Source organism: Dermacentor albipictus, chromosome 8 (genome assembly GCF_038994185.2).
Source record: "Dermacentor albipictus isolate Rhodes 1998 colony chromosome 8, USDA_Dalb.pri_finalv2, whole genome shotgun sequence".
NCBI lineage: Eukaryota > Metazoa > Arthropoda > Arachnida > Ixodida > Ixodidae > Dermacentor > Dermacentor albipictus.
Window position 1 is genome coordinate 85932743 of NC_091828.1, and position 14699 is coordinate 85947441.

Consider the following 14699-nt stretch of genomic DNA (forward strand, 5'->3'; position numbering starts at 1 on the left):
TTTCTGTCCTTGTCAAGGATTATCGATATTCCTTGGGAATGATGTGCACCGTTTCGTACGAGCAAAAGGGTAAGTGAAAATAAATAAGTGCTTTCCCGAGCGCCTCTGCGAAATGAATGAGTAATGAAAATGGCGAGGGCTTAGGCATCGCGATAGCTGAATAGCAAACGAAGCTCCCTGAGCGGGCTTCCATAAGATACCGGTCAAGGCCGCGCAACGGTTACAGTGGACGATCCTCTATCGCTTCCAAAGGCACGTTCAAACAATGTGGAGGGTGTCGGTTACATTGGCTTTTTGCACTTTGGTATTTAGAAACTTGGGCGGACAACGCCTCTCTCATACGCAGTCGCGCAAGGGGAACGTCGCGTGCCTCTGATGCGGGCCTTGTTAGCCGAGCTTTTCCTTTGGTTTTTCTCAAGCGACCGAGCCACTTTACTCTTTCTTTGCTTAACGAGAAAAAAAAACAGAGTTTTATAGAGTGCGATCGCCTGTCTAATGTAGTGAGTGTCTACTTTGTCGAGAGCGTCTTCCTTATCATGAAAACAAAAATTAACAAGGCGAAATGTGAGGGAGACTGAATGTATATCAGATAACAAAGGGGCAAGATAATTCGATATCGCTCTCTCAATCTAGAAAGGTTGAACGCTTACGCTTTTCCCACATAAAGCCGGCGAGATGAAAGAACGTGTTGAAGACATTGGGATGAACCGAGAAATATCGAGACGCTCTTTTTGCGCGAGAAAAGCTAAGAAAAGCGAGAACAAAAAAAAGCAAGCGACGTACTAAATGTAGACACAAAAAAGAAGCTAATTAGATATGGCTTTAGGAATCGGAAAAGGTCGAAAGATCACAAGTTCTCGCTGATCTAGTCAGCGAAGATTGATCAATGTGTAATAAAAAAGGAGTCGTGACGAATAGGAACAGATCGAGTTCTAGACGAATGGTTGCCGAGGCAGACGAGTGGCCAAGAAGGATTAAAGAAACAGTAAAGCAAACAAACAAACAAACAAACAAACATATGTCGGGACGCAGACGAGGCGTCGATGGCTACAGGGTTTTCCTTCGCGGAAGTGATTGAGTTGACAGCTGCAGCGTTGCAACGACGGTGCTTCTCCGAAACATCGACGAGACGTTGCATTGCGAAAGTCGAGAAGGAATCACCTCTTCCCGAATAATGGCCGGGGTCTATCTTGTGTCGTCAACACCATCGGGTCAAACTGATTGTGACACGCACTATGGGTTCATGTAATTCCAAGAATTGGCTCGATACTACAGGCGCACGGGCAGCTTTGTTATCAGCTAGGCTGAAACAAGTCGCGCTTGTCTCTGCGTGTGTTTTCTTTCATTGACCTAGTTTGCGAGGTGTCGAAATTTCCCGTGAGCCATTTCCCCACGCTTCGGCTAAACGTCTGCGGCGTTCTTCTCCGCGGGAGACGACGGGTTCGAGTACTTGCGTGCTGCGCGCGAATTTTGGTGCGAGCTAAACACGGCGATGTAAAAGCTATCCGCACATAATTGAGACTGAAAGCAGAAGCGATTGCGAGTTAAAAGTCTCAGCTGCACACGGTGCTGCTGATCTACGTTCGCCCGCTCATGAATAGCCGCTTTATGCGCATGCGTAGCAGCTTCCACTAGTGGTGCATAGTTGTCACCAGCTTTGGCGAAGACGCTGCTGCGCGGTACTTAGCTCCACCTAGCCTGCAATCGCCTAGTGACGTTTATTGCCTCGGAGATCTCCGCGTACACGTTGCAATCGTTTTGTCGTTTTGAAAAATTATTTTGCCCGATGAGACGCAACATACAAGACGCTTCAGAGAAAGGCACATTCGCAAGGTCAGTGTCTATGCATAGCGTGGTAAAACAAGCGATGGTTTCGACCAGCCATCTCTGAGGCCCACATTACGCGCAAGAGGCTTCAGACAAGATGACTGACGACCAGTACAAATACAGACGAAACTTTCTTGCGCAAGTAGGAATGAATCAGCTCATCTATGGAGCTTCGGGGACATATAAAGACTCCACGGGGCACACCATTATTCCAGAGCGCTGTTCCACTCGGGCCTTTCTCTTATCCATAAAAGGTGAACCCAGTACACTAACATAAAAGACGTCGTAATCGAATGGTTAATGTTCAACCGGCGACGGTTTTTTAATGACGGTGACTTGAATTGGCACCCATTCTCTCGTGTAGATAATGGATTCAAGCAGAGTCTGTGGTTCCGCAGTACCAAAGCATAAATTAGCGATGCCTTTCATAAGCAATGCGGTATTAAAGTTGGTACTTCCCTTATTTTAAACGTAGAACATGGTCGTCCACGCTTCCTTTCCTTCGCGTATATATATTGTGACGGACGCACCGAAAGACAGATACGAGGCGGTTATATGGGCTGACGAAAGCGCATATGCAACTGAAAAATCTAATACCTACGCACACAAAGCAGAGCAGAACATATCAAGCATGATAACCTAGGAATAGATCCCGAGAAATGACGTAACACGTACAGTATGCGTGCAAGTAAATGCCGAGTCACGTTTAGTCCACGTCCAGCTTTCAGTTCAACCCCTCAGTCGCGTATTTACGCCGTCGCCCCGAAACTTCCCCACGCTGTCGCCGGTGATGCGTAAATATGTATTCTGTCGCGCGTTACGACTGTTCGACCTGTCGCTTTCCAAGCGAATCACTGTCCTGGATGAGATATTTCGGTGCCTCCCTGCCTTGTCCTGATGCAACAGGCTTATCGAAGGGCGCCGACGGGGCACAGCTGTTGCCGGGCCACCTGATGTGGATGAGTAACGGCCGAACGTCGGCCGACCGACACGTCGGCGCGATGTGAATCATCCCAGTGAATCGCCGTGTTTGCTTGGAAAGTTCGCTGTGTTTTGACTGCACTCCTGACTTTGAGGGGGAGCACAGGCGTGCGACGAATGAATCGCCAGGTACGTTTGCTCACGTCTACAGCGCTTCGGGACGCTGTATAATTGAGCAGCAGCGCGACGGACTATGTCCACTTGCAAAGTATGTTTTTCAAAACATAATTCCCATGCATAGGAGTTATTAGTAGTGGAGGAAATGACGGGAAAACTTATCTCTTTCTCTCTCTCTCTATCTATCTATCTATCTATCTATCTATCTATCTATCTATCTATCTATCTATCTATCTATCTATCTATCTATCTATATATATATATATATATATATATATATATATATATATATATATATATATATATATATATATATATATATATATATATATATAGGGGTTTTCTTCAAAGTTCAGCACGCAGGACCCGACGTAGCATACGCAGGAAAGAGACGACGAACTTTTTGGAAGACTTCTTTTACTTAACGTTTTCGGCTGGTGGACCAGCCTTCGTCAGAGTACAGTAACGCATGTACAACACATACACAGCTTTAAAGGCACCGTATCACGAGCAGAGGGCGCGCTATCTACACTGACTAGACCATACACTGCGCATCATAAATCATTATCATTGCACATTATAAATGATTATCGATGACACGCATTATGGAATATACAAAAAATGAAATGCAGATGTGTTCACGATACAATACATACAAACATGACTCTCAAATAAGTGCCAGTGGTTACAATGGTTATGTGTAGTGAAAACAGAATGACTTACACATGCAGATACAAAGGCGTGATGTTTAGCGCATGGCATTTCTAAGTGCAACCTCGAATTATCTAAAAATTGATATGTTAACGTACAACTTCGACCCACAGCGACATACGTCAAAAAGCCACATGTAAAATAGGAGACAGAAAAAAGCGCTGAAATCATGTGTGTACACTGCGTGGGAAGTGTATGTTTGTGCTCAATCTAAAGTTAGACAGGTTAGTTTTCCTTTGTTTTCATTTATTCCAGACGAGACAGTGTTAAATTTGTGAATCAGGTAAGATTCGCGAAGCTCGCGGTCATGGTTGGTGCGGAATCCAGATTCGAGTATTGTTACTTTGAGATTATTACTTTAAGCGCTACATCGACGATATATTTTGTATTTGGACGCATAGCGAAACGGAACTCCTAAACTTCATTGCGTCATTCAACCAGGCACACCCCGCTATCAAATTCACACATCATTACTCACTGTCATCTGTAGACTTCCTTGACGTCACGATTACCATTGCCGATGGACGCCTAATCACAAAACTCTACAAAAAGCCAACTGATAATCATCAATTTCTTCATTTTGAAAGCAGCCACGTGCGTCATTGTAAGACTGCGATTCCATATAGCCAGGCACAGCGCTTTAAGCGCATATGTTCCGAAGAAGGCGATTTTAACTCTTGTTGCCAGGAACTCAAAAAGAAACTTCTCAACCGTAAATATCCAGAGAAGATGATCGATGACGCGATACACCGAGCGGCAGGATATGACCGGATGGACTTTCTTAAAGGCAGAAACAAGCCCAGTGGCTCCCAGTCGGCTAATTTGATACTCACACATTCCGCATCTAACCCTAAGGTCTCAGGCATACTCCGCAAACACTATAACATTCTTACCCAAAGCGACAGGTTAAAAGCCATTTTTCCTGAGCCACCTCGTGTCGTGTATAGACGTTCTAAAAACATAGGTGACATACTAACGTCCTCAAAAATCGCCACTTCTAACCCGACCGGTTGCAGCCGCTGCAATAAACCACGTTGCAAAGTCTGCGCTCATATAACGCCTACATTGACTGCCACCAGTACAGCCAGCCAATTCATGTTCACTATTAAAGGCAGTTTCAACTGTGATTCATATAACGTAGTTTACTTGCTCGAGTGCGGCACTTGCCACATGCAATACATAGGCCAGACTGAAACACCTTTCAGGATCCGTTTTAACAACCACAGGTCACATGCCAAATCCCAACCAAATCTACCACTCTCGAAACATGTTAACATGCCGGGCCACTCATTTAATAATCTCAAAGTAACAATACTCGAATCTGGATTCCGCACCAACCATGACCGCGAGCTTCGCGAATCTTACCTGATTCACAAATTTAACACTGTCTCGTCTGGAATAAATGAAAACAAAGGAAAACTAACCTGTCTAACTTTAGATTGAGCACAAACATACACTTCCCACGCAGTGTACACACATGATTTCAGCGCTTTTTTCTGTCTCCTATTTTACATGTGGCTTTTTGACGTATGTCGCTGTGGCTCGAAGTTGTACGTTAACATATCAATTTTTAGATAATTCGAGGTTGCACTTAGAAATGCCATGCGCTAAACATCACGCCTTTGTATCTGCATGTGTAAGTCATTCTGTTTTCACTACACATAACCATTGTAACCACTGGCACTTATTTGAGAGTCATGTTTGTATGTATTGTATCGTGAACACATCTGCATTTCATTTTTTGTATATTCCATAATGCGTGTCATCGATAATCATTTATAATGTGCAATGATAATGATTTATGATGCGCAGTGTATGGTCTAGTCAGTGTAGATAGCGCGCCCTCTGCTCGTGATACGGTGCCTTTAAAGCTGTGTATGTGTTGTACATGCGTTACTGTACTCTGACGAAGGCTGGTCCACCAGCCGAAAACGTTAAGTAAAAGAAGTCTTCCAAAAAGTTCGTCGTCTCTTTCCTGCGTATATATATATATATATATATATATATATATATATATATATATATATATATATATATATATGTAATTGCGAGGCGGATACAAGGACGACTGTTGTTTACGCAAGGCTAATGCTGAACGCACCAGCTGACGCTAGAACATGGCGGCTGAAACGCCCCAGCAACAACACTTCTTCGTCATCGTCTCTTGTCTGCACATCCTGTTCGGCATCGCGACAATATTCTCACGAACTGTCACGCAGACAAGGACGTTGTAGTGGGTGTGGGTCAGAGTCGGTCATGTCGGACTGCAAGAGCTGCTAAAACCTGTATGTCCTCTTCAGTCTCCACTAGCCAAGTGCTAGCCGTTTACTATTGAATGAATACTCCCCGTAACAATATGCGTGTATGTATGTATGTATGTATGTATGTATGTATGTATGTATGTATGTATGTATGTATGTATGTATGTATGTATGTATGTATGTATGTATGTATGTATGTATGTATGTATGTATGTATGTATGTATGTATGTATGTATGTATGTATGTATGTATGTATGTATGTATGTATGTATGTATGTATGTATGTATGTATGTATGTATGTATGTATGTATGTATGTATGTATGTATGTATGTATGTATGTATGTGTGTGTGTGTGTATGTGTGTATTTCTAGTGCATTTCTTTTTTATGAAGTTTGGGTCGACTTCTGAGCGCCGGCACGTCAAGATGACGTCATGGATGTCAATCTATTTGCCCTTTTTGTGTCATAGGGGGGTAGCAAAAGTTCTGGAAGCTTACCCAGTTCAGCTTATGGATTCTCTATACTACAACGCGATCAGTAATTAGTGATAGGAGGTTAACAATGCCTGGACAGACGCAACCAAATTTGTTGGCGTCACGGGGTACTTTTTGAGCGAGCTTCGTGGTGCGTTGGCCTTCCGCCTTTCGACTTGCGCTCATGCGGGCTTGAAAGGTCTTCTCTTCGTGATTGATTTACTATAGTAGAAGTTATTTAATAACAGAGTTGAAATCAGCGTTCTTCTCTTGTACCCCTTTAGTGGTTATCGCGTCACTGAAGTGCACTCGGTTAAAGTGGAAGGCTTAAAGTGTGGGAGTGTGATTTATATTCTTGAATCTTAAGTGTTCAGGCTCACTGCCGAACATCTATGCCTACTTTCTGACGCACCTCTTTGCTGCCCAGTGTTATTTCCATCATTTGGCCGTGACGAGTCTCAACTTCGGCATTGAATCAGAGCTGTGGAGTGACATAAGAATGACATTAATTACGTATGGTAATACCACCCCTAAATGACACCGCGCAGGATGTGAAGATTGAAAGTAATTCAATATGTTCTTGACTGGCATCACTAGCACCGTGAACTGACCGCCATTTATACACTTGTCTGCCCGGGACTATTCAGTGCGGTCATTCGGACTGGATGGCTTGCGAAGCTTGCACTTACAGAAACATAGGTCAGTTTGCGATCAAGGATCGATCCTGGACACTCGTACAAAGCAAGGGCAGATCCGCAAGGCACAACCTAAACAATCATTGATGCACCACTTCCCCTATACTGAGTAAAGTGTGGCCATCACACGAGTTGTCCGTCCATTTCAATGAGCCCAAAGAGGGCGGACGTCGATAAATGTTTAACTTGCTAGTCAGTGTTGTGCTTGCGTGCGTTTGTTTCGTTTCGACATGCTAGTGTTGAGTCTCGAAGTTGCCTGCGCATAGTTGGAGTTTTTTGTTACGAAAGGAAAAAATTGTCACACATCTTGTGTAACCGAATCCTACACAGAGCTATCGTTAGGGGCTCTTGGGAAAACAAGAAATTACTTTCCAAGAAAGTGTTGACGTCGTTCAACTGTGACGTTTCCTGCAAAGACACATTTTCACACCCTGTGGCGTTTTTAAATAAATGATTTCGTCGCGTGTAAGACCAAATACTATTTTTCAAACTGTTATCAATCTTGGGAATGTTCGAAGAACTGATTGTTGATATTATCACTGATCCTTTAAGGCTCCGTGTTCCAAATGCAAGGTGTTTCATGCAGGTGTTCGAACCTGCACGAACAAGCCAGCTTGATCCAAGCTTAACTACTTCATTTGTTTCTTTGTTTGTTTTCTTCTTTTTCCCTGGCGCAGTTCCACACGGGCGAATACGAGCTGAACGGGGCCTCCCTCACGCTAGATATCGTGGACACGAGCGGCAGCTACCCGTTCCCGGCCATGAGGCGGCTGGCCATTACCACGGCCGACGCGTTCGTGCTCGTTTACGCCATCGACGACCCGGAGTCGTTCGAAGAGGCGCGCCGCATCCACGACCAGATCGTCGAGCTGCGGTCTGCCAAGGCGCCCGTGGTCGTGGTGGGCAACAAGTGCGACCTGCCCGCCACCATGCGCCGCGTCAGGCGAGAGGTGGCCGAGACCATCATCTCCATCGACTGGGAGCACGGCTTCGTCGAGTCCTCGGCCAAGGAGAACATCAACGTGTTGGCCATCTTCAAGGAACTCCTGGTCCAGGCCAAGATCCCCTACGACCTGAACCCGGCCGCCGTGAACAAGAGGCGTCGCTCTCTCCCCGTCTACCCGACCAGCCCGACCATCAAGGACAAGACGCTGCTCAAGAGGAACAGCTGCGCGGTGTCATAGCTACGTGGAGGTCGTCGCTAGTGTTTCTCTGCGTGAACTCATCTTCTGGACTGGCGCTTGAGTGCAGTGACTGTGACATTTCGCTGCCGGTGCAGTTGTTCGGAACTGTACATAGATTTGCAGGGAAGCGAAGCATCCGCATCTCTGTCATCAAGGGGAACGCTTTGACCAGGATGAATGCCGACGAACTGCCGTCCGGCTTCAGGAGACTCCGAGGCCGCCAAAACGACGTCATGGCAAAGCCTTGAACAATTCAGCAAACCGTGGGTTGCACAAGAGGCAGGAACTGCCGCACCCCCGTGCAATACAGTAGTCTAACAATGACGGTCGGCGCAGCGACGTGAGCATTCAACTCGTAATGACGTCGTCGGTTCGAATCCGCAGCCTATGGAAAGCCAAAGGGAATAAAGACTCGCTTCATGAACACTGGCGGCTCTGCATCACCAAGATGGCTGCATCATGCAGTTGATTAGAGCCGTAAAGTTCCATATATGTCTCTGATTCGGTGCTGTGTCTGGAGCAAGCTGGGATCCTGGACTCATGTTTCCCCGACGATAAGACTAACATAAACTACGGAGTTCGAGTAACTCGTTGTCTTAGTCTATGCCGTCTACAAGGTCTGACCACGTTTACTGTTTGAGCATGGCGATTCAGCAGGTAATCGCCTACGTGTACTTTATGCCGAGCAGTTCCATTGTGACGGACTTGCACTCGAGAAAGGCGGTGTTACAAGTTTCTTGTGGTCGCAACCTAAGAAGCTCAGCGCAAGCGAAGAACAAGCACCCTACCGCCAGTGTGACGGTGCAGATAGAGCGATGACTGCGACACAACCCTGACCTGGGATCCAGCAGTGCCGTTCACGAACGCTGACAGTTCCTGTGTCGCGCAATGCCCTCTCGTGTCAGGGACATTCTAACCCAGAGGACCGTCGCACTGTGCCCGTGCTCAAGATGATGAATTGTGCAATTGTTAATGAGAACGGGAACAGACGCGAGACCACAGTCTGGTCAGCGTCTGGTTTCAATTTCAAACACAATGCTAGCACTGCTGCATTGTGTTTTTCGGCATTTGCGACGTAGCTTTCTCCGTCGGAACACCTGAATTTCCACTCAGGCGTCGTATTTCGCCGGCATAATAAAATTTGCCAGTGCGCGTAAGGAATGAAACATCGTATTCCTAGTGGATGTCTGATGGCGCAGCATGGACCAGCCTTGAGATTCGTCTCGACGCCGCAGCTAATTATGCATGATATGCCCGAAAGTGAGACATAGTGGTACTAATTGTATACTTTGGGAGGCCAATACAAGGTAGCAGTTTTAATGCAGAATCAGTCTACCGCTTTAATAGACGGCTTTTTTGAGCACGCACGCTGAAGCAAACTCAGCAGCCACGAAAGCAGCGTAGAAACATTGGCTCCGGTATGAACATTGAGGCACGCGTGGTAATTTAGGAATTTCGTACGAACGTATGTTTGGAAACAGACAACTAAATGCCGTAAACCGCGAAAAGTTTTGCTATCACAAGTATAGATTAGCGTTCAACACTGCCTAACCACATCTGCGCAATTCCTTTTTTTTTGCTTTCGTTGTCACACCTATGTGCTTGCCCAAGCTAGTTACATCCTTTAATTAATGCCAACAACACAATCTGCCACCTAGCAAACACACCATTTATTATACTTATCCTCATATTGAAGTAGAATGTAATGAAGTACTACGCACTTTTCTAACCACGTCTGTCATTACGCTTTCTTCCTGCTTAGCATACCTGGCGCCCGGAGGCGCATTTCTCAGCGTCAGAAGGCGTTCTTATCCGTATAACCACCGCATTTCCGAAATATCTGCGTGATCAGTGCCGAAAGAACTAACCTTACCGAATAACTGACGTTGGTATGTTTTTTTTTCTACCGTGCCCTCCTAGCGCATTTTTCTGCTGTATACGCACCCGCTTCGTTTTTGTGTCCGAGTTATTTCTTGTCCGCATCTGCAAGCAACGTAAGTTAGTAACGACCCTAATTTTTGCCCCACACAAGCCCTGGAAAGCGCCAGCACGTAATGCTTCGCCCATGCCGTCTCCGTGAAACTATAGTTATCAATGACGATTCATCTAAGGAATTTCGTTATAAAGCCATTGCACCCAGGGGCTTTTTAGATACTTGTGGTTCTGCGTGAGATCAAGGTAATGAAAATCACAGCTAAACGAGCTCCGACACATCGTACCATACTCTACGCAGTTAAAAAGACTGTCACGAAGGGGAAAAAAATTGTGCCGAGCGATTGGAGGTGTCCATGCAACCGGTATCGCTAAACTTGTTTAGGGCACTGCGGATGGATTACTTCTAACGCTGTTCGTTGGACACTTGGGACTGAGTGCTGATAGAGTGGCGGACGGGCACCTTGCCAGCTTAAGCAACATTTTGCGGGCGTTACTGCAAATACTGGTGCCAAACGAAACCGACAACGCTTTCACAACGTGCCTACGCGAAATGCTTCGTTTCCTTTTTTTTTACTGTTATTTCTCTGACCTCACTGCTTTCCTCAGTCGCACGTAAACCAGAACCACAGCTTCTATATTAAAGATAACAGGCAGGTCGATAATTTATTTATTGATTGAATACTTAGGTGTCTCGTCCCTAAGCAACACTGATGTCGTTGCAGATGTCACCGGAAAGGTCTATGGAAAAAAAATTTTTGACCACCTGCCACTTACTAACGAGCACATAAACCTACGCATTCGAAATTTGTTTTATGCATTCATTCTCAACTGACATCCGGCCTCCCCAGCCTGGACTTGAATTTGGGACTTTGCGCGCAACCGGAAAGTGCCATAGGTACTGAGACAACACAGTCACACTATCGTGGTGGTATCAAATCTCTGTAACTAGGCAGAACCTTGTCTCAAGTTTCGAAATCGAGTTCGAAAGATAATTTGGCTATCAAGTCGTTAATTAAATATCTTAGCGTCATAATAGTATCTACAAGTAGATAACACTTCAGTAGTCACCCTAGTGGGAACGTAAGCAATTAGAATCGCAGTGGACCTTGAAAAGAAGGGAGAATGGGCTTCCCTACGCTGAGGCAAGGGAATGGAGGCGTAGAAAGAAGCATTTAGAAAGAAAGTACTCATTAAAAGCCCTGGAACAGAATCAGTGAGATACCGAGAAATTGCTCTCATCTAAATGTTGTTCTGATACGATATTATATCTACATGTTCAGCTGCAGCTCAGTAGGCGAGGGAAATGCATAAACTGAGGTACAACGTCAAATAAGGACACTTAACTGAACTAGTTCGATGAGAATGCGGTGAGGTTCGATCTTTAGGTGTGACTGAGGCTCCCATCCAGCTTAATATTATTCGTATGCACTCTTCGGAATTTGTGGCGTAAATCAGTGAGGTGACGTTTGTGCCGATGGTGATGCATACGAACTCTTTAACTAGTCCCCCTGATGCAACTCCTGTGTTCTTGACTGTGGAATGACCGCCATCTATCGAGCTTTCAATGTGATTTTTCTGGCATTTTCTTCACTCTCTGTAAATGCTTGATGTTCATGTCTGCTTGGCTGTGTCTTTAAGCGTTATTTGTTCTGAACGTCAGCTCTTTCCGTAACTCTTTTACCCAGGCTGTGAACGTGCCCATGAAGCTCTTTAACCACACCAGTTGCAAAAATTTCAATAACACACTGATCATTCCCTTAACCAGTTTTAAGCTTCGAGCCAAAATACGTGCTAACAATGTTAGCGAGAAACCGTAGACTGAAAGTGGTGAACAGAAGCAACTGCATACTTCAAGCTTTTTTCTACAACAGATGAGGTGGCACCAGTGCAGATGAGTTTTTCGGCTTATAAACTTGTATATCTCGTCCGACCGCGAAATTGGTATAAATTTTTCCCATTGGTGGAGTTGAAGAGCACTATTTGTGATTCTTTGCCAATCAAGAACGGTCCTCTTGTCGAATTACGGTTACCTGTGTGGCTTCGTGCGGTCGGCTGCGAAGTTTTGACAAAACTTCGATGAAGTTTCGGCTCCACGTGGCACCAAATACGATTGCGAACACATCGTCTGTTCATTAATGCACCTTGGCGCATAGGCGGGAGGCGGTGGCATGACCACACGATGGACAGTTCTTTTCCAAATAACAAAGCAGTATTCGTGGATGAGACGCTCGTGAGACAATCTCAAAGCACGATCACGAAAACGAAAGGAAGAGAGACGCCTAATGCGACAGATGCGTTGACGACACCTAAGGTTGAAGAGCCAGGGGCTGACGAATGGCGTCGTGGAAAGCGTGACGTAAGATTCCTGAAGCGTAGTAATCAAAATAAAGTTTCACCGCAAACTGAGGTCTTCGTGTCACTCGAATACACAGACATATTTGGGCGAGCGTCTTGGTTGGCCTTTGCAGCCTCCTAGTACCCTGTTTATTTTGTTTACTGAGGTCTGAAATTTCGCTGAACGAAAGTCGTACGGTTCCCTGCCACCGAAACGACGCATCTTGACCAGCGCACCATTTGACAAATAAACACGTGAGCTGGCTCCCAAGAAGGATGGTTTACGGATTACTAAGGATTGGCGTCATGTGTCATCCGAATCTCCGTTTCCGTTCGGCTCTCAGGGACATTTATTTTTGAAATGCAAACATAGCCGTCAAGGAGTCGTTTGTATGCATTATTCGCCCCGTAACTACAAATGAAGGTGATATGCTTTTCACGTAGTGTTTTATCATATGCATGACGCAAAGCTTTCGTTTGATCTCCCAATATATATATTTTTCTCTCCAGATGTTAAGAGATGCTTTGTTATTCCCAGTCAGCTCTTTCAAAGAATGTAGGAACTTAGGAACTCGATGTCTGACAAAAAAAAGAAGTGCAGTGGTCACCTCAGTAAAAAAAATGCTTGCAAGGAATTCTTTTTTTTTATAAAAAAGGAAGAGCGTTTTGGGGTTGGTATAATCACCTCGAATTTCTCGTTCCTAACTGCGCCATGAATTCGTAGTACTAGGTTTCATGGAGTTACCAACCCACGTGACTAGGCCACATGGAAAAATTCTACTTGAACGGCCCACAATATGGCGGAAATCAGCGAAATTTCGGTGCGAAATTCGCGTGCAACTGGCCAGTTGTCCCGACACAAAGCTAGTCAGCTCCCTGTAAAGCTAGTCAACGCGCTTCAGGATTTCACGTCATGCAGGCGCGCTCTTCAACATGTCGTCATGTCGTCAGACTTCTTCAGAACAAATGTATTTCCGAATGTAATCTGTACTCACATAAACACAAAAGCCGAGGGTTTGTTTTCATCTATGAATGGAACACTCTATATCCCTGGTTCCTCAATTAAGCTCTTTGTTCTGCTTACTTTAATGGTGCGTCGATACAAAAGGACGCTGTTGGATGTTGTAAAATATAGGCTAGACATTTTTTCAATGTGCGACATCTGTGATTTTGTGGTTTCGAGGTGATCTTTGTGTCTTGACGAGCTTGCATCGACGTTTTTCTTGCTTTCTTTTTTGATGTCGTGAAGCCACAGTTTCTTCCTTGCTCATGTGTTCTTGGCAGACTCTTGTTGAACTTGTGTGTCGCTTCAGTGAAAATGACCCCGCCCGCGACTACATTGCTATGAATAAAAAAAAATACGCTGCTTCCATACATAAATAAAGGCTGTTCGACTGTAAGGAAGTGGTCATGTTTATTTCTTTTTCTCAAATGAAGCAGTTTGACACCTCACAATAAGAATTTACACAGTCAATACAGGAAGAAATGAAAGGAAGGAAAGAAAAAGTGGAGAAGGAAGGCAGGGAGGTTAACCGGTTCAGCCTAACCGGTTTGCTACCCTACACATGGGAGCGGGATGGGGGGGATGAAAGATGGGAGGAGAGAGAGAGAGCACATAACACAGCAAACACATCATCAGTTACAGTCCGTCACTCCTGCGCGGTACGTGACATCAATGTCCCAGCCGCTTGTCCAAGCCCGTATCCTTCATAAGCCGAAGTAGTCCCTTCGTCGCCTTCAGCTGCGATGTCTTCTGCCGGCGATATGTGAAAATGGTTGCAACTGACCATGGTCTATTGTCCAGGTGCGCTAGAACGGACGCCATGGACTGTCTCTGAACATTATATTCAGGAGAGTCGCACAGAATGTGTTCCAGCGTCTCCTCGCAAAGACAGGCATTGCAGATAGCGTTGTCGGCCATTCCAATGCGAAACGAGCAGGATTTCGTGAAGGCCGCCCCTAGCCATAAGCGATAAAGCAGGGTGGCCTCACTTCGGCGGAGTCCAGTTGGCATACAGAGATGCATCAATGAGGGCAGGTCGGGTTGATGATTGCTGCGGTTGGTCTGGCTGCTTGGTGTGCACCACGGAGAGAGCGTGATCTCCCGTGCAATCACTTGAAGTCTGCTGGCTGCGTCGGACCGTGAAAGTGGACCGTGAAAGTGTCGGACCGTGAAAG

General features: G+C 45.5%; 1 protein-coding gene across 11 annotated transcripts in view; it reads left to right on the top strand.

Annotated features, from left to right (window-relative positions):
• The window catches only part of LOC135898583 (GTP-binding protein Rhes-like), a 354348-nt gene extending 340427 nt beyond the window's left edge, over positions 1-13921 (top strand). For all 11 annotated transcript variants that reach the window (XM_070523651.1, XM_070523652.1, XM_070523655.1 and 8 more), the window contains one exon: positions 7746-13921. In XM_070523651.1, coding sequence (XP_070379752.1) covers positions 7746-8252 — 507 coding nt within the window. In that variant the 3' untranslated portion in view covers positions 8253-13921. The remainder of the gene's footprint in view (positions 1-7745) is intronic.
• Positions 13922-14699: the final 778 nt, after the last annotated feature.